This window comes from Candidozyma duobushaemuli (genome assembly GCF_002926085.2).
Source record: "Candidozyma duobushaemuli strain B09383 chromosome Unknown E_B09383, whole genome shotgun sequence".
Classification (NCBI taxonomy): Eukaryota; Fungi; Ascomycota; class Pichiomycetes; order Serinales; family Metschnikowiaceae; genus Candidozyma; species Candidozyma duobushaemuli.
This window is the reverse complement of record NW_020289900.1, coordinates 493,328-510,281: the sequence shown is the minus strand read 5'-3', so window position 1 is coordinate 510,281 and position 16,954 is coordinate 493,328. Positions and strand designations below refer to the sequence as shown.

Here is a 16,954-nt window from a genome sequence, read left to right as displayed (position 1 = left end):
TGTTGTTAATGAATTTCTCCTCCCCATAGTGTCCTAATTGACGAGTGTTTGCGCTCTTTACTGCTCACGTCATGCCTTCGTATAAACTCCATGATGCTTATGCAAAGCTTAGATGGCGAATCTTCTTGCACAAAGTGACCAATTTCGTCCGAATTGTTAAATACAATCAATTGATATTTCCCTTGCATTTGCCCGACGATTAAGCTCTTGTCTAGATTCTCATTTCCTGCTAGAATAAGGAGCTTAGCGATATGTTTGTCGGAGAACGAATCGCAGAGAAGATAGTGATCTGACATTCCTGTGAACCAATCCTTCCAAAATGGGGCCATTCGTTCAAGATCGGTGCGCCAGTGGAGGTCCCCCATATCATCACCTTGTAGCATGTCGTGAATACTAAGCTTCGCTGAATCCTCATTTCTCAAGATTCTAGTTTTCAAGTGCCAATTGAGAGCATCATCGTAGAGTTGGAATGTTTTGGGCCTCAGTTTCAAGAAAGATGGCATGGCATTAAGCGAGCGGATGGCAGTCTCCTCCACAATGTCGATTAAAACCAAACCTGTCACTTGACATTTATACTCGTGCTTGACGAGGAAGTTGGACATAATTGCACCACCTAAAGAATGACCTATGAAAAAGAGCTGACGAGGTCTGTATTGCTGTACGAATTTGTCAAGGACAAACGAGAAATCAGCAGTCAACTCCTCCAATCCATACTCATGAGACTTTCTTTCCGTCGATATTCCGTGACCAAACATGTCAAAGAGGAATACACCTGGATGATCTGAAGGGCATACCTTTAGTAACTCAGATACAAATGCAAGGAAAGTCAGTCCTGACGAACCAGCACCATGGTGACATATCAAAATTGGTGATGTTGCCAGGCTTGGAGGAAGATAATATGTTTGAACATAATGGTAATTATCCAAATAGTATCTATCTCTTATGGGTAGAAGTGCATCTCTTCGTTTGTAAAAGTTCTCTTTGAATTGGCGATTTGTAATATCACGTTCTGAGCCTACACCCACTTCCGGCGTGGAATCATTCTCCAGAACACGAGCATAACTTTCTGGCTTTCGTCCCTCGAAAAGCTTCTTGCGCAATTCACTCATAAAACTCGCGGAAACTCATTCAAATTAGAAGTAATTGGCTTACTTCATTCCTTGGATGATCGCAGCGTGTCACCCAATACTCACGTGTATCCTCATGTGCGAAGCAGAGATGAGCCACACGAATCTTCACACTTTAATAGTCAATACAACTTCATGAATGATCTCACTGTTCATTTCAAAAATCTAGCTCTTGCTACATTCGTTGCGTATCGTGCTTTATGTAACCTAGAAACACCGGTGGCGTGTATCATTGTTCATGAGGAGACCGGCGAGGTTTTGGGATTCGGCTGTAACGACACTAATGCATCTCTCAATGGGACTCGTCATGCAGAATTTGTTGCTATAGATCAAATTATGAAAAAATTTCAGCTTTGCAATGTCTCTCAAGATCAGGTCGAGAGATTTTTCAGCCGTCTTGTCTTATACGTCACCGTGGAGCCCTGTGTTATGTGTGCTCTGGCGTTACAGCAAATGGGGATCAAGGAAGTATATTTTGGTGCTGCAAATGACCGCTTCGGTGGGAACGGTTCTGTCATCAAAGTACAAGCCGCCTCCTGCGGATCATCCTACAAGAGCTTTGGCGGTCTTATGAGGGTGGAGGCAATTCATTTACTACGATGCTTTTATGTGCAAGAGAATGAAACGGCGCCTACTCCAAAAATCAAGAAGAACAAAGCAATTGAAGGAAAAGAGTTTCCCCCGAATCTCCCTTTTGACCGATTCCTTTCTGAGAGCGAATTCAGTTCATTTTACGGAACTGCCAGAGCAGCAGAGTTTTATCCTGGTCCTCGAGATGGTATCGAAATTACCCCTGTCTTCGAGCACGGATATATTTTTAGAGATCTTATTGACGTAAGCGATGTCGAGGGGATTCCTGGCGTCAAGTCTCTATATCCTAAGGGTGAGCTTACAATTAAGGATGATATTCAGAAGCTTAGCGATATGCTACCTTTTATCGAAGATACTGGGGTAGTGGGATGGCATCATGATCGCCAACATTCATCGCAAGAAAAGTAAGAATTAAGGTACAGTTTTGGGCCTTGGAATAAAATGTGGCTTGTAAAATCGAGACTTCGAGAAGTGCCTTCAAACCGTGATGCGGCCTCTTGAGCGCGATATTGATGTATAACGAGTCACATAGGGAACTGACACACGAGTGGGCGATCACTTAGATCACAGAGTTTACAAAAGGCAGGCTTTCAATTAGAACATGAATATATAAAGCGATTTAAGCGCCCAAAGTTTGCCCTTTCATCGTTGACCCACTATTTGAAAATGCTACTTGCGCTGTGACAGAGTGGTCTAGACAAGGCGACGTACCTGATAAATGCATGTAATTAACGCAACTGATGCATACATTTTCCCTGGCGCGAATAGGAGCCATGAAAGGCTTTGTTGGTATTGTATATAATTTTTCTGCTGTACCAGGCACCCTTGATTCGCGAAGAAAGAAAAAATTGCGGCACTATATAAATCTATCAAATATTCCTCCCAGATTCCTTCTTTCCACTAACTAAACACATTCCTTTAAAAGCTCGGGAGAGATCTCACTCACGCCGTTCCTTCAAATATTTTTTTTTCACCCCAGTCATTCCCTTATTACACTGTCCTCAATATGAGATTACTCTCCTTGGCTGTCTGTCTTTCCTTTGTTTCCAAAATGACCGCATCTCCAGTTCCAGATGTCAAGTGGGTAACTGAATTTGAATATACCACGGTTACTGTTGGTTATGATGCGTACACTGCGCATCTTGCCTCGGCTTCCAAGAATGAGGAGGTAGCGGGTCCTACGGCTGTAACTGAAAAGTCCACTGCGGAATCCGAGAATACGGAAGCTCCAAAGCTTCAGGTCACAGAGGCACAAACTTCTGAGCTCCCACAAACATCCACCACTCCTCAAATCACTGAAAAACCATCAACCCTGAGTATTGTTTCCAGCGTCAAATCACAAACTCCAACTTCGACTGAACGTGCTTCAACCACAAGTGATTCAAGTGAACCATCAGGTGCTACTTTCTCTGGTGAGGGCACCTATTACGACCCTGAGATGGGTTCTTGCGGTAAGGTCAATTCTGCGGACGAGATGATCGTGGCTATCTCTCATGAATTGTACGACAAGCATACACCAAATGGAAACCCAAACAAGAATTCCCTTTGCGGTAAGAAAATCAAGGCTTCTTACGAAGGAAAGTCTGTCGAAGTCAGTATTGTGGACAGATGCGTTGGTTGCGCCCATGACGATTTGGACTTGTCCCCAGCAGCGTTTGAAAAGATCGCTGACAAAGATCTAGGAAGAATAAACCTTACCTGGGAGTGGGCGAATTAATTCACTTTTAAATAGTATACCCTTTTGTTGTTTATTTGGAATTTACTAAGTTATAAATTGGCGTTGTAGCATGAGTAGCTGGTATCCTTCACATAGCATTGCTTGACATATCAAGATGCGACCTTAAAGGTACATATACTCCAGTGGACCCTCATGAATAGTTCGGACGATGATTTCAGTGACCATGATTCCGGGGTGGATTTGGGAGACGAATCTTTGCTGCCTGACACCGAAGGCATGGCTAAAAGAACTAGATTGAAGAAGGTCAATAATGGCAAACAGGGAGCATCCGGTGGATATGCTTGGGAAGATGAGTACCAACGAACATGGGATATTGTCAAAAATGATGAAGATGGTGAACAGTCCCTCGAAAACTTGGTCCAGCAGATGATCGAATCGAGGAAGAAAAAGATCATGAGAAATCCTGCAACACCTTTTCAAAGAGGAATCATCAGAACTCTAATAGTTGTCATTGATGGCTCCTTGGCGATGCTAGAGAAGGATTTAAGGCCTACGAGGTTTTCTGCAATGCTTTCTTACTTACTGGAATTCATTAATGAGTTTTTTGATCAAAATCCCATTTCACAGCTCGGAATTGTCATGATGCGTAACGGTATGGCACATCTCGTTAGCGAGGTTAGTGGGCTGCCTCTGTATCATCTTGATAAACTCAAAAATCTTCGATCACGGCAACACAATCGTTTTGAGCCGAAAGGTGATCCCTCTCTCCAAAACGCCTTGGAGTTATCCCGGTCACTTCTCACCTCAAACTTCCAAGGTATAACTTCAACCTCAAATAAGAACTCGAAGGAGATTCTCATTATATTTGGTGCTCTCTTTACATCCGATCCAGGTGATATACACAAAACAATAGACGCACTTGTGAAAGAGAGCATCAAAGTCAAAGTTATAGGTTTATCGGCACAAGTTGCAATCTGCCAAGAGATTGTCAGGCGAACCAATTTTGCCACTTCACCAAGAGGTAAGTTGGTAGCTGAGACCGGAAATTTCTATGGAGTTATCATGAATGAGGCACATTTCAAAGAGCTTCTCATGAACTGTGTGGAACCTCTTGCCCTTACTACAAATTCCGTTGATGCTAGTAATGGCCAATCAAACGGAATCCCTCTCATCAAGATGGGATTTCCACTGAAGCTTCAATCTCACTCTTTCACATCAAATCAAACCATAAATTCAAATTTTCCTCAACTTTGCGCATGCCATCTTTCGCAAACACAAGATGATTCGACAGATCAAGTACAGCAAAACCAAGCCACAGATCTTCAAGGTACGTCAAGTTCAGCTGGTTACAAATGCCCACAATGTAACAGCAAAGTGTGCCATCTTCCAACAACTTGTCCCGTTTGTGGACTTATGCTCATTCTTTCCACGCATTTGGCACGATCTTACCACCATCTTGTACCTCTTGCTGCCTTTGAAGAGGTTCCAGTCTCCAATGAATACCAAAACCGATTTTGTTATGGATGTCTACTCAAGTTTCCAGAAGGATTAGCTAGTCTGGCGGAGTTGACTCAGACAAGTTCTCGCTATAGATGCGGCAGATGCCGTAATGATTTTTGCATAGATTGTGACGTCTTTGTACATGAAAGTCTACATAATTGTCCTGGTTGCGATAGCCTTGCTCAATAAAATAATTCACGGTCTCTTTCACGCATCCCTGTCTGGATTTGTATACATGGATTAGCTATTCTTCCATCCGGAAGCCTGCTGGTTGTTGGAGTTGCCCCACGTTGAAGAACTTCCCTGACCGGAACCCCAATTTGAATTGCTTCCATCCTTTTGGCCCCAGGTGGATGAATTACCCTTGGAGCCCCAAGCAGATGATGCTCCGTTGCCACCATTGCCTCCCCAGGTTGACGAACCACCTTTGGAACCCCAGGTTGACGCTGACCCCCCTTTTTGTTGACCCCACGACGAGTTCATTCCGGTTTGGCCTCCCCAGGCTGAGCTATTACCACCTGAGCCCCAACTAGAGGTGCCTCCGTTACCCCAGGCCGAATTTCCCCTGGGTTATTATTGCCCCAAGTGGATGCTCCGCCACTCTTTCCACCTTTCCAAGACGATGCACCTCCAGAACTAGAAGGTGCTCCCCATGTTGATGCTCCGCCTGCTGCTGTACCCCATGCTGAGACTCCCCCATTGTTGACAGAAGGCGTCTTACCTCCCCATGTTGAAGCAGAGCCGGGTGCAACGGAAGGAGTTGCCCCTCCCCATGCTGTTTTTGCGCCTGATGAAAACGCGGGCCCAGACGCTTGAGTAGGGGCACGCGCACTGTCGGAAGCTCCGATAAAGCGAAGGTAAGGGATGTATTCCCCACGAACAATTACGCTTAATTTTGTCTTGTTAACCTTCACTTTTTTTGCTTTGGTGTGCAACTCGATACGAGCGTCCATGTCATCAGTCTCAACGACTTTTCCCATGAGGCCCTTATGGTTTCCATTGTTGATGATAACATCCATGTAAAGTAGCTTGTCTCTGCCACCAACCTTTCCTTTAATACCTGGAGCAATCAATGGGGTCTGTAATTTGGCATTTGGATTCATGCTAGTCAAATCAGGTCCAAGAGATTTGGAAATCATTGAGTTTTTGGTGGAGATTGTCCCGACATTCAAAGCATTGGTGACAAAAATACCTAGGTTTTCTTGAATCTCATGAGATTCAACAAAAATAGAATTCTTGTAGATGTGCAAAACAACTCCCTCTTTTCTTTTGTCGCCTCCAAGCTCCTTCACTGTGTCGCCAACCTTGATTGTCAGACCGTTTCTGTCTGTAGCGACTTGCTCACGTCTCGTCAAATTCAACTTTGATGCGATACCTGTCAGTTTTACCGTGACAGAACGTGAATCGGCTGTCAATATTTCGAACAAGCCTTTCTCTGACTTCACAATCACACCAACTGTGGAAGCATTAAGTTGAACCAAATCCTTGATATCATATTTGCTGTTGACGGAATCGGTTGTTGATGAGGAGTCTGTGGCCTTTATCAAGTAATTAGCGAATACTCGAACATCTTGCTTAGTCTGGTCACTCAAAAACACCACTGAATCTCCATCAATTTTGATGACAAGACCAGTCTCATCGGTATGGACACCATCAATGACTTTTACATGGTCACCTGATGCAAAAACCTTCCTGAGGTCTGTGGCGGGAACAGTCAATTCTTGATTTACAAATTGGCGATCACCGCTATCAAGCACTATAATTTGGACTTCATTGAGGGAAACGTTAAGAACCTTACCCACTGTTTTGGCTTGCTCGCCTCTTCTGACCTCGACCTTGTCACCCGGTTGGAAAGCATTGGAGGAATCTCCATCCAGAGATTTTCCTTTTAGGGAAGCTGCGACAGCTGCAAGATCAAGTCCATCCTCATCCGTGTTACCTGTTTGAAATCTATCCAAATCCTCCAACTTGGGCTGCACATCCTTTGTTTGAATGAACTGTAACTTGAAATCTTTCATTAAGAAGCCCTCGACGTATTCTTCGCCGCGGTAGATGAAACTTCTTACCCCTCTGCCCGGCTGTAAATGCTCAGCATCGTACATACGGGCTTCTTGCTCATTGAAAAGGCGTTGCATTGGCCTGCTTTTCAGTTTCACCCTTCTTCCATTGGAATCGAATTCGTCATTCTTGCCGTAATCGAGCCGAGGCACCAACTTACAACGAACCTCAAGTCCATTCTCCGATAAGTTATCAACAATTGCTAGGTCTCCTTTGTACTTTCCTCTCGAAATACGAACGTAAATTCCCGGAACAATCTCGACATCGGAAGATTTCACTTGTTTGAGCAAATCAGGATACTCGCTGACTGGAACTATGATCCTTTGCTTCGCATATATGTTAACCATACCAGTCAATGCACGTTCAATTGCTTCCGGTTTTTTCGCTTCGATGTAAATGTAACCCTTGAAAGCGTCTCTTTGAAAAACTGTGAGGATATCGAGAGGCCGGCCCGAACGTGCCAATGTCCGCTTCTTCTCGTAAAGTTTTCTCACGAGATCCTTTTCACGCCCTGGGGAACAACGGATTGCGAAAATGGCAGGGTCGTTGATGGATGGCATCAATAACTTTTGCGAAACAGTTCCACTTGCAGTAGTGTCTCCACGGTAAGCGGTATGAGATTTTCTATAACGTTGCTTTAAAGTCTCGGCAAGTTCTTCTGCATCTTGGTCTTCAGCTTGTTGGCGGCGTTGATCATATTGCCTATGAAGACGATCATCGTCAGGGCGGGTTGGCTCACCTTCTGACTTTTCAACATGGTCATCAGAGATAAATTGTTCACGTAAGAGCTCAGCCTCCTCATCATCTTCATCAAGTTCATCTTCCTCCTCATCATCAACTTCAGCTTCGATATCAAGGAACTGGTTTGCTCTTCTTCTCTTCTTCTTTTTTGGCAGATCATCTTCATCGTCCTCAGCATCTTCATCATCAATCAGATTATCCTCACGCTCGTTCGACTCGTCCTCATCATTATCATCGCTTTGCTGGGCGTCTGCTTCACTATCGTGAGGCCGAGAAGACTCTTCGTGCTGTGAGTTTTTGTCATGAGATTCACGAGCACGTTTTTCACCGCTTTGGGCAGCTCCAACTGGAGAAGAGGATCCACTTCTCATAGTGGTGGCCTTTTCCTCCGACATTTTGTGGTTGTGTCTGAATGATCTGTCGGTTGTATGTAAGTGCTGAATTTTCTGTCAGCTCAAATCGTGCGCACACCGAGCGATCACGAGGGGCCAGTTAGGAAGGATCTGTAAGATGATTATTTAGGACACTGTAGTGAGTCCTGAAATGCGTGACTGATAATAAGTAATGATACAGGTATGGAGCAGATGAATTCTATTTATTCTTCATGTGGATTTCTCATAATTGATACCAGTTATGTTACTTTTGGGGGTGTTTCTAGTTCTACTTGGTAACGCTGTCGCGCGAGAGGTCTTTGACCCAGCATTTGAAACTATAGATTGTGAAAACGGGTTAACAGTTAAGAGTCTCGCGAGGACAAACATCACATACCTATGTCAAGGTACCCTGGGTTTGTTGGTTCACTCTCTGAGATTTGAAGTTAGTGGATTCGCAGGATTTTTGCAATCAGGGACCGCTGATTCACCACATGACTGGATTGAAATCGAGGTAGGAGATCACGAGGAGACAGAGGAGTTAAGTGGAGTACCTTACACAGGGTGCCTTAGTTTAGAAGACGGTGCAAAAGGTAGTCTTCAAGCGACTATCTCACACACCTATGGAATAAGCGCGTCAACAAATTTCAAAATCGCGTTGTTGAATGTCCTCATGGCTAAACTCTCTCATGGAATTGAGAGCACAATTGGAGGAAGCACAACTATGACTGCAGAGTACGTCTGCATCGGTAGTCCAGAAGAGACTGTCCAAATTCAACTAACCCGCAAGTTTCACGTATTTAGGGAAAGCCGCTGGAGACGATTGGAGCTAAAGCCTCACATCAAGTTTGTAACAATATCTCGCGGGCCCTGGAACATCATGTCTCGCTTAAAAGGTTTGGTCTCTTCACCGGTTGTGAGATGTGTATCCGATCCAAAGTTACTCCAATGTGGCAAGCTGCTCTAGGATAGCATGCGCCTGCGCGTAGCAAACCTACTATTAAATGTGGCATCGTGGGTGGGTGAGGTACGGGTTTATCAGTACCTCAAAAACGTAATTTTTTAGATGTTGGGAAGTTACCTAACTATAACCATTAAATATGACTGAAATCGAAACCATTGCGCAAGAGTTGAAATCTTCCCTTAAGCAATTTGAAAATTTTCCTCAAGAAGGCATTTTATTTGAGGACTTTTTACCAATTTTTGCGAAGCCCGATCTTTTCAGAAAACTAGTTCAAGCATTTCAGATCCATCTTGGAGACACCAAAATCGACTACATTGTGGGATTAGAGAGTAGAGGGTTTTTATTTGGGCCAGCATTGGCATTGGCAGTTAACGCAGGATTCGTTCCCGTGAGAAAGCCTGGAAAGCTTCCGGGCCAACCTTGAGAGCAGAATTCCAGAAGGAATATGGAAAAGATTCTTTCGAAATCCAAGAAGGGGTGCTTCCAAAAGGTTCCAAGGTTGTCATTGTCGACGATATATTAGCCACTGGTGGAAGCGCAAGTGCCGCAGGAGAACTTGTCAGCAAAGCAGGCGCAGATGTTCTCGAATATCTTTTTGTCATGGAATTAGAGTTCTTAAAGGGACGCGACATTTTGAAGAGCCCCTCCTTCACTTTGTTGTCAGGACAGAAGAAGTAGATGACTCTAACTGCGATGGCACACCACTTCTTGTTAGACAGATCCGATTTTGCAAGCGATGTAATTGTTATAGAAGAATTTAGGTTAATTCTTGAAAATCAAAAACGCAAGATCGTTGATGTAAAAGTAAGCAAAGTACCCTTGTTCATGAGTCACGTTCGATCCAAAGGACTTGCCAACAATAACATGCCATGAAGCTCCATAAAGTAGATCAAGCTCTTTCTTCAAATACGTTGCGATATCTTTTTCCACTTTGTAAGTTCTTGTTGCATCCATCGAAAGCTCAAAAACCTTGGTTTGAACTTCATCAGCGAGATCCGAGGCTTTCAAGATAGCTTGCATTAGTACATTCAAAGATAATTCCATGTCACCATCATTCAGCGATGTGAAAGCAGATTGTAACACAACTTTAATATAACATACGAGTAAGATCCGATGGAGGTAGTTGTTCCATTTTTGAGTGAGTGTTGTTTGAATTACTCAAGCCAAGTCTTAGGTTGAAGCTGCGAACTGGTAAGCGCACAATACACAAGCACACAGAATCATCTTACAACTATGATGGGCAATTGCTGCATTTTATTACTGATCTTCATGAGTTAGGAGAAAGTTCTCGGCAGCCTCATTCACAATGCACGGCAAAAGGAGGGCGAGTAGTAAGCGGAACTTACAGCACCCCTTTGTAAGCAACTGAGGCTGGAACCCCACTTTATAACGGAATATAAAGACGTACAATTTCCGCCTTTAAATAGCTTGCCATTCAACTACGTTTCATATAATAACCCGAAATGAACAAATACGGCTTCGATAGTATCACAAGAGACCCCACGAAGGCCATAACTAGCCGGAATGGACCAACCCGCAAAAACCAGAACTTCCAGATTCTCCCTTGGACCGGAAAGTTTTGGCGTATGCCTCCAAGGAGCTTCCCGAAAAGGTTCTTTACCACTCGCTTAGGGTCTATCTTTACTCAGTTGCAATAATCAATGATTATTTTCGCGAGTGGAATTTGGACAAGACAGTTCTCTTTGCGACTTGCTTGCTCCATGATATTGGAACTACAGAAAAAAATATGGCAGCTACAAAGATGTCCTTCGAGTTTTACGGTGGCTTTATAGCAAAAGAATTCATCGAGGAAGAAGCCAAGGATAAGACATTTGCGGAAGCAGTGTGTGAAGCCGTCATTCGTCACCAAGACATTGGCGATAGTGGAAACATCACAACCTTAGGTTTAATTCTTCAGATAGCCACCATCTTGGATAATGTGGGCAAGCATACTCAATACATCCACCCTGAAACGTTGAATTATGCCAACAAAAAGTACAGTCGCGAGGGTTGGTTAGCGTGTTTTGCTGCCTCGACAGATAACGAAAATGCCAAGAAGCCATGGGGCCATACAAGCAAGCTTGGAGTTCCTGATTTCAGCGAGGCGATTCTCGCCAATCCTGTTCAATACACCCAGTAAGCGCACGAGTTAACAAGGATTGAATAGTCAATTCATCAATACATCTTCAATACTAATTCACAAGGTGTAGTATTTAAAGTTCTATATTTCGACTTTTACGAATTCTGTAGATCATGTTCTGAGTTATCATTTAATGGGTGTGTTGCACGCACCTAAGTTACTCATGTAGAATCAATCAGTGCGCATACTGTCAATCACCAAGAACTCATCGCTCAGTTGGCCTCAAGCTGGAGAAAAGATTATGCCAAAATGCCTGATTTGCCATCGGTATCTGGTATAGTGACACATTTTTACAAGATTGCTCATCTTCAACTGCTAGAGGTCCATATATACACTGCAACAGATCCAACTCAAGATCAACTCTTATTAGAGCTCGAGCTTCAGATAAGAGACCAGCATCCTCGAATTTTGTTGACATACTACAACAAATGTTTATATCAATTCAAGCTAGGGCATATCGAGACAGGGGTGGATTTGCTCAAGCCAGGGGACACCTCTAGTGTTAATCATGGCCGACTTGATGAACTATACCCGAAGCTCACTTTCAAAAGAGAGTTTACGGTAAATGCAGCCTCACTTGCAAAACCTTCCAAGGGTCTGTCAAGTCAGGGTTCAAATAAGAAGGATTCAGAACCACTAGATGATCAATTGGCTTTTGTCAGCCTCACTTTCTTCAAGGCAGTAAAGAAGATGATTGTTTTCAACTTATGTCAAAATTCAAATAACTACTTGTTTGGCAACTACTTAGCAAGCCAGATACAAGGTGATAGCAGTCGACTTACAATTGTACAGATTGATCCTGTCGTTTTGGAGAATGGAGATTTAATTGTGTCTCTTTTCCAAACAAATCGATTGAATCTCTGGTTCTCAAGTGTTATACAGCTAAGTGCTTCGTCAATGAGTTTGACAAAAAATTTTGTCATCTATGTGATACCATCTGGCCTACGTTGCCATTTGTATGACACTTCCGATTATCATCTGACATTCACTCTCAGTCCTCCGAAATCAAGCAGCAATCTTCTTCGTCTTTTGAAGCTAAGCACTGGAATCGACCTATCAAGGAGAAAAGAAATACTCTGGGCCAAATTGATCCCTAATCTACAACACTTGAACAATCAAACCTCGAATATCTCACACTTTATCCATGAGGTGGATAACAAGAAATTCATCTTGTGGCCCTGGGAACTTTGTCTTCTACAGTTTGGAGACGAGAGTTCAAGCGATACGGCCCTAGCTTCCCCCTCGTATAACACCGATCCTATGGATCTTTTGAATCGCTTCATGGATTTTAATATTGCAACCAAAGAGAGACATTTGCATTCAAAAGGCGAATCATTCCTGCCTGATGTACCGATATCTACTGCCCCACAATTTTCTCAAAACTCGTCTGCTAATGGAGTCAGCCCTATTTCGACTGGTAAAAGTTCTGGAAATGCTGCATTCATGGACGACACTTCTGTGAAACTTGAAACACCAGTCATGTCGATGACTGATGACTTTTCCTACCAGGACTTTCATCAGACTCCATCCACAAACTCTGTTAAACCCGAGTTCTCGGACGTACCCAAATGGAATGAGGAAAGACTGGAGACTCATGAAGCAGCCGCAAACGATAAGTTTCACTCAGAGTTGCCAAAAGTAAAGATTTTGAGTGACAACGAAAAAATGGGTGAAGACGTTGCTGATGATGACGATGATGATGATCTTTTCGGTGAGAGCTCTGGGTCAGAGGTCAACGATGACAATGTTGCCAAATCAAATGCAAAGAGTGACCTTCCTGTGACCGATGCTGATAGTAATCCAATAGCACCTAAGCTTAGCGATGAAGAAGTTTTGTCAGCTAATCATGTTGCAAAAGAAGGCGCTGATTCGTCCTACAACCGTGTTGCAACGTCAGGATTAGACTCCCCATCAACATTTGTGAATATACCTCGAGACCAGATGATATCTGACAAGGATATCGGCTCCTACAAAGACCCTGGTGCCCCTTTACCGATAATTCCAACGCCTGTTGTCCCGGCTAGTGCAGTCTTCACACCTTCAATATCTGCATCGGAAAAAACCTTTTTCAAAAGGGAAAAAAGACTTACGAATGATCGACCACCAGAAAATGCTTCTGTCAAGGATGGTACAGGATACGTCTTTTCACCTATCAGATTCAATCCTGTCATCAAAAGTAGTATTGATACAAAATACGGAAAAGGTGGAAAGTTTTACGTCGAACATGATGAAGCATCCGATCCTGAATATCGAAACCGGCGCTTTCGTGAAACCAGTGTCAGTCATGGGTCTCCACTCCAATTTTCTAATGAACTAGCAGCCAGGCAAAATGATGTGAGTAAAACATCTGAAAGGAAGGCTATGAAGCAATCTAACGAAGGTAACCCTGAAGCGGGCTCGAGTTTCACGAGCAAAGAACCCTCGGCTCTAATCAAGGATCAAGACATTGATTTTGAGGTTCAGGAAGCTGCACAGTCTGGGATGCCTGACCATGAAGTTGGACGCCGCGTCGAAAATGAATACCCCCAGGACAGGTCTGCCAGTATTGATTCTCATCCTTACCGTCTTACACATGAGAGAGATGACGATGACGATCTTGATGAAGATGATGATGAAGCCATGGAAGATAGCATGAATGAAGAGGACGAAGAGGAAGACGAGGAAGAGAGTGATGAGGATGAGGAATATGGAAATGAGGATTTGGATACGTCTCCTCTCAGGCTTAATACTCTCAACCAAGACCCTACCATTGTCGGTCATAATTCGTTAAATGATACAGCTCGTCCCTTCCCCTCAGCAAACTCCAATATTGACATGGCACAACAAGACTTATCTCCATACCCATCAGGGCACAGACAGTGGAGCAGCAAAGACGAGATCCCTCCTGGGCCGGCTGGTCCGGTCCTCATAAATGATCCGGTCGCGCAGTCATTATCACCATTACCCATTTATCCAAATGATACCAAAGAGGAGCTTGCAATTATCAGTACTGACTCAAAAGACATCGACACATCAATTCCTGCAACAAGCGCAGGAAGCCCGGTTACAAGCACCTCAAGCACTGTTGGGGAGTCCTCTAACTGTCTTCCGCTCATTTTGAGGAGTATTAATGTTCTCACAATTCCCCCGGTCTTCTTTTTGATAAAAGAGCAAGAAAGCTGGGATGCTGTTACCATGCTGTCCGGATTTGATATGGACATTGTTGAAGACTATGAAAGCCTCGATGTTGAGAGGTACCACGCACTCACGGTCAAAGGTAAGGATCTAGCAGAATTTCTTAAATGGATAACTTCAAATCTTATTTTTGATTTTGGAAACTTTGAAGCACGACATACGACTCGCTCAAAGATATCCGAGGAAGATCATTTTTATCACGACGGGCCATGTGTTGAGACAGAACCATCCGAGCTGATGTTGAAGATATTCAAAAGTGTGTTTCCTCTTAGTCTTCGTGTGAGCCTTGACGAATTGCGATTTGGATATTCCGAGAGCAACATTGAGTCATCAAAGAAGATCGATGAGAATACGGTCGATAACCATCTAGGGTTCTTGGGCCAGTTGAATGATAGCAACGAGAATGATCTGCCCGATTTTAAATCTATTTTTTGGGATAGCATCTACCATGAAAGCCCTGGAAATGAAAGGAATGCAGAGCTATACACCAAGCATTTAACTGAAGCTGAACAGAGATGGAGTTCACGTAAGAATGAAGATCACGCTACCCTACCTACCTCTGACGCAAAGGTAAAGATTTTGAAGCCAAATTCGGAAATTATCAACATTGATTTCGTGGGTTTGAGATTCTGGCGCTATCTCGATCTCAAGCCTATCAACCACGAACGAACATTTCAGGTTCTTCTTATCTCTCCAACGACGACTGGAGCATTCGATATTGATGTTTTTGAACGGGGAAACCTTTCATTTCTTAGCCTCTTGAAGAACAATTACAAGAATAATCACTTTGGGGATATAAAGAAGCTATCCTTGCTGGCTCCCGAAAATAGAGCAGACCTTGAAGGTGTTTCGAACGGAACTATCTTGATGGAGCAATCTGAAGCTGAATGCGGTTACACAAAGTATTATCATCGGTTGGGGAAAAGACTTCGTGCTTTAGCAGAGTTGATCAAGTTGGATCTTATTAACAAGAACAACAGATTCGATTTTGACAGGCCTTTGCTTCTTTTGTTCATCAACTTTGATGACAGCATAGGCTCGATCTCACAGCTTTCAAAGATATGCAGAGACTTTCAGGCGTCTCTCAATATCCATCAACTCTCACTTGTCGAAGTTTTATCTCATGTGATTCCCTGGCAGAGCATCCTCAAGCAAGCGAACAACCGAAGGAGACTTAAATATTTATCGAGCGCTGAGCTTACTAATTTATCGATGATGCTCTACAACAAGTGTCCGAATAGCAGAGTGAGATGTTCGACCCAAACGACTAGAGGGACTGCAGGCCTTTTCACAAGGTTGCTCAAAGAGAGACCACAAAGCTTGAACTTCAAGGTTTCCAATCGCCGGCTCTACAATGATGATGGTGCAACACTTGCTGAGGATCTTTTCCTTCATGTCGCTTATGAGCGGTCCATAGATCGAAAATGGGTATCTGCTGCTTGGTCTGACCCCCATGGCGTGGTGACTTACACAAAGTCATGGTATTGTGCATCAAAACGAGGTGATAATACTAACGGACAAGATATCGGCCAAATAATCAGCGAATTGTGGGATACCTCTAGCTCCTTGCTCAAATACCTTGGTGACGAAGAATCTCGCAGCGCGTGTGGTACTAGTGGAAAAAGGTTCCTTGTTTTAACTCGTGTGAATAGTATTTTGCCCGATGACGAGTTAGTATTCTGGAAACGACTCACCTCGAAGTACAAGGAGATTTCTCTCATTGTGCTTTCGGCAAACCGATTGCCCAAGATCACATTCGGATTTCAGGGTAAACATGCAACGAATGCTCCCGTGGGTGAGCGAAGTCCCGCAAACCCTGATCAAATGGCTGTCAATAAAAGTTACAACATGTGTGGGCTTGGTGGCGCTGATCTAATTAAGGCATTTCCGATACCGTACACAAGTTCTCCGGGTACTAGTGAGATCAACAATATTACCTCACCAATCAATTCAGGTACTTTACATGTTCATTCCCCGCATCAGTTTGTGAATGCACCCGGAAACTTCTTGAGTCCACAAGACAGCAGCGTGCAAAGTCATAATGGAGAATCTAATATCATTGATGAGCACAATCTTTATCTTCGTGACAAGAATCTTGATGTGATGGGCTTTGTTCCTCAAACTTCACTACCTTGCTCTAACTCTCCGACGAGGCTAGGAATGAAAACAGGATATTTGATCAAAGAAATTGCAGACGAGGAATCCACTAACTTCATGACCTTCGAAGTCTCACTCTTGAGCTGCTCATCCCAATGGAATCTCAATACCATCATGAAAATTTTGCTCAATCAATTCAAGAAACTTATTCATCTTAACTACATCATCGGAATCTGCCCACTCACAAATAAAGACGAAACTGGAAGTTCTGCTCATAAAACGAAACTCCGCAGCATGACCCCGTGGCACATCAATGCCATTGGGAAAAGTTTGGACTACTTGGTTCATGTTAACGTGAATGATGATGTCTGAAAATTTCAGTGAAGACAATAAGAATACATACACCAAAAAACTGCATCAATTATCAGTATGTAGCTACTGTAGATAACCTCGATCCTGCACTGGGGCGCCGTGATATCAACAATTAGTCGCGTTAGCTCAGAAGGATCTCAC

At 43.5% G+C, this 16,954-nt stretch overlaps 8 protein-coding genes across 8 annotated transcripts; 6 read left to right on the top strand and 2 right to left on the bottom strand. All coding sequences in view use genetic code 12, as the record gives it.

Moving 5' to 3' along the window:
* Positions 1-33: 33 nt before the first annotated feature.
* PPE1 (carboxylesterase-mitochondrial 37S ribosomal protein YmS2) lies at positions 34-1,109 on the bottom strand (the record flags this gene model as incomplete). Its single annotated transcript, XM_025482916.1, has 2 exons — positions 34-55; positions 88-1,109. 2 exons carry the CDS (start codon positions 1,107-1,109, stop codon positions 34-36), a joined length of 1,044 nt encoding a protein of 347 aa, XP_025337859.1.
* Positions 1,110-1,262: 153 nt separating this feature from the next.
* Positions 1,263-2,126, top strand: CXQ87_004476 (tRNA(adenine34) deaminase; the record flags this gene model as incomplete). The annotated part of the gene is made up of 1 exon (XM_025482915.1): positions 1,263-2,126. The coding sequence occupies one exon, from the start codon at positions 1,263-1,265 to the stop codon at positions 2,124-2,126; it is 864 nt and encodes a 287-aa protein (XP_025337858.1).
* Positions 2,127-2,724: 598 nt separating this feature from the next.
* CXQ87_004475 (RlpA-like double-psi beta-barrel domain-containing protein) lies at positions 2,725-3,435 on the top strand (the record flags this gene model as incomplete). The annotated part of the gene is made up of 1 exon (XM_025482914.1): positions 2,725-3,435. One exon carries the CDS (start codon positions 2,725-2,727, stop codon positions 3,433-3,435), a length of 711 nt encoding a protein of 236 aa, XP_025337857.1.
* A 153-nt stretch (positions 3,436-3,588) lies between these two features.
* CXQ87_004474 (TFIIH/NER complex subunit) lies at positions 3,589-4,948 on the top strand (the record flags this gene model as incomplete). The annotated part of the gene is made up of 2 exons (XM_025482913.1): positions 3,589-4,497; positions 4,676-4,948. The coding sequence occupies 2 exons, from the start codon at positions 3,589-3,591 to the stop codon at positions 4,946-4,948; spliced, it is 1,182 nt and encodes a 393-aa protein (XP_025337856.1).
* A 188-nt stretch (positions 4,949-5,136) lies between these two features.
* On the bottom strand, positions 5,137-8,090 carry SPT5 (transcription elongation factor; the record flags this gene model as incomplete). Its single annotated transcript, XM_025482912.1, has 2 exons — positions 5,137-5,321; positions 5,729-8,090. 2 exons carry the CDS (start codon positions 8,088-8,090, stop codon positions 5,137-5,139), a joined length of 2,547 nt encoding a protein of 848 aa, XP_025337855.1.
* A 1,076-nt stretch (positions 8,091-9,166) lies between these two features.
* Positions 9,167-9,708, top strand: APT1 (adenine phosphoribosyltransferase; the record flags this gene model as incomplete). The annotated part of the gene is made up of 2 exons (XM_025482911.1): positions 9,167-9,366; positions 9,408-9,708. 2 exons carry the CDS (start codon positions 9,167-9,169, stop codon positions 9,706-9,708), a joined length of 501 nt encoding a protein of 166 aa, XP_025337854.1.
* A 1,084-nt stretch (positions 9,709-10,792) lies between these two features.
* On the top strand, positions 10,793-11,170 carry CXQ87_004471 (cyanamide hydratase; the record flags this gene model as incomplete). The annotated part of the gene is made up of 1 exon (XM_025482910.1): positions 10,793-11,170. One exon carries the CDS (start codon positions 10,793-10,795, stop codon positions 11,168-11,170), a length of 378 nt encoding a protein of 125 aa, XP_025337853.1.
* A 508-nt stretch (positions 11,171-11,678) lies between these two features.
* On the top strand, positions 11,679-16,813 carry SRB9 (Srb9p; the record flags this gene model as incomplete). Its single annotated transcript, XM_025482909.1, has 2 exons — positions 11,679-11,731; positions 12,181-16,813. 2 exons carry the CDS (start codon positions 11,679-11,681, stop codon positions 16,811-16,813), a joined length of 4,686 nt encoding a protein of 1,561 aa, XP_025337852.1.
* Between the last annotated feature and the right edge of the window lie 141 nt (positions 16,814-16,954).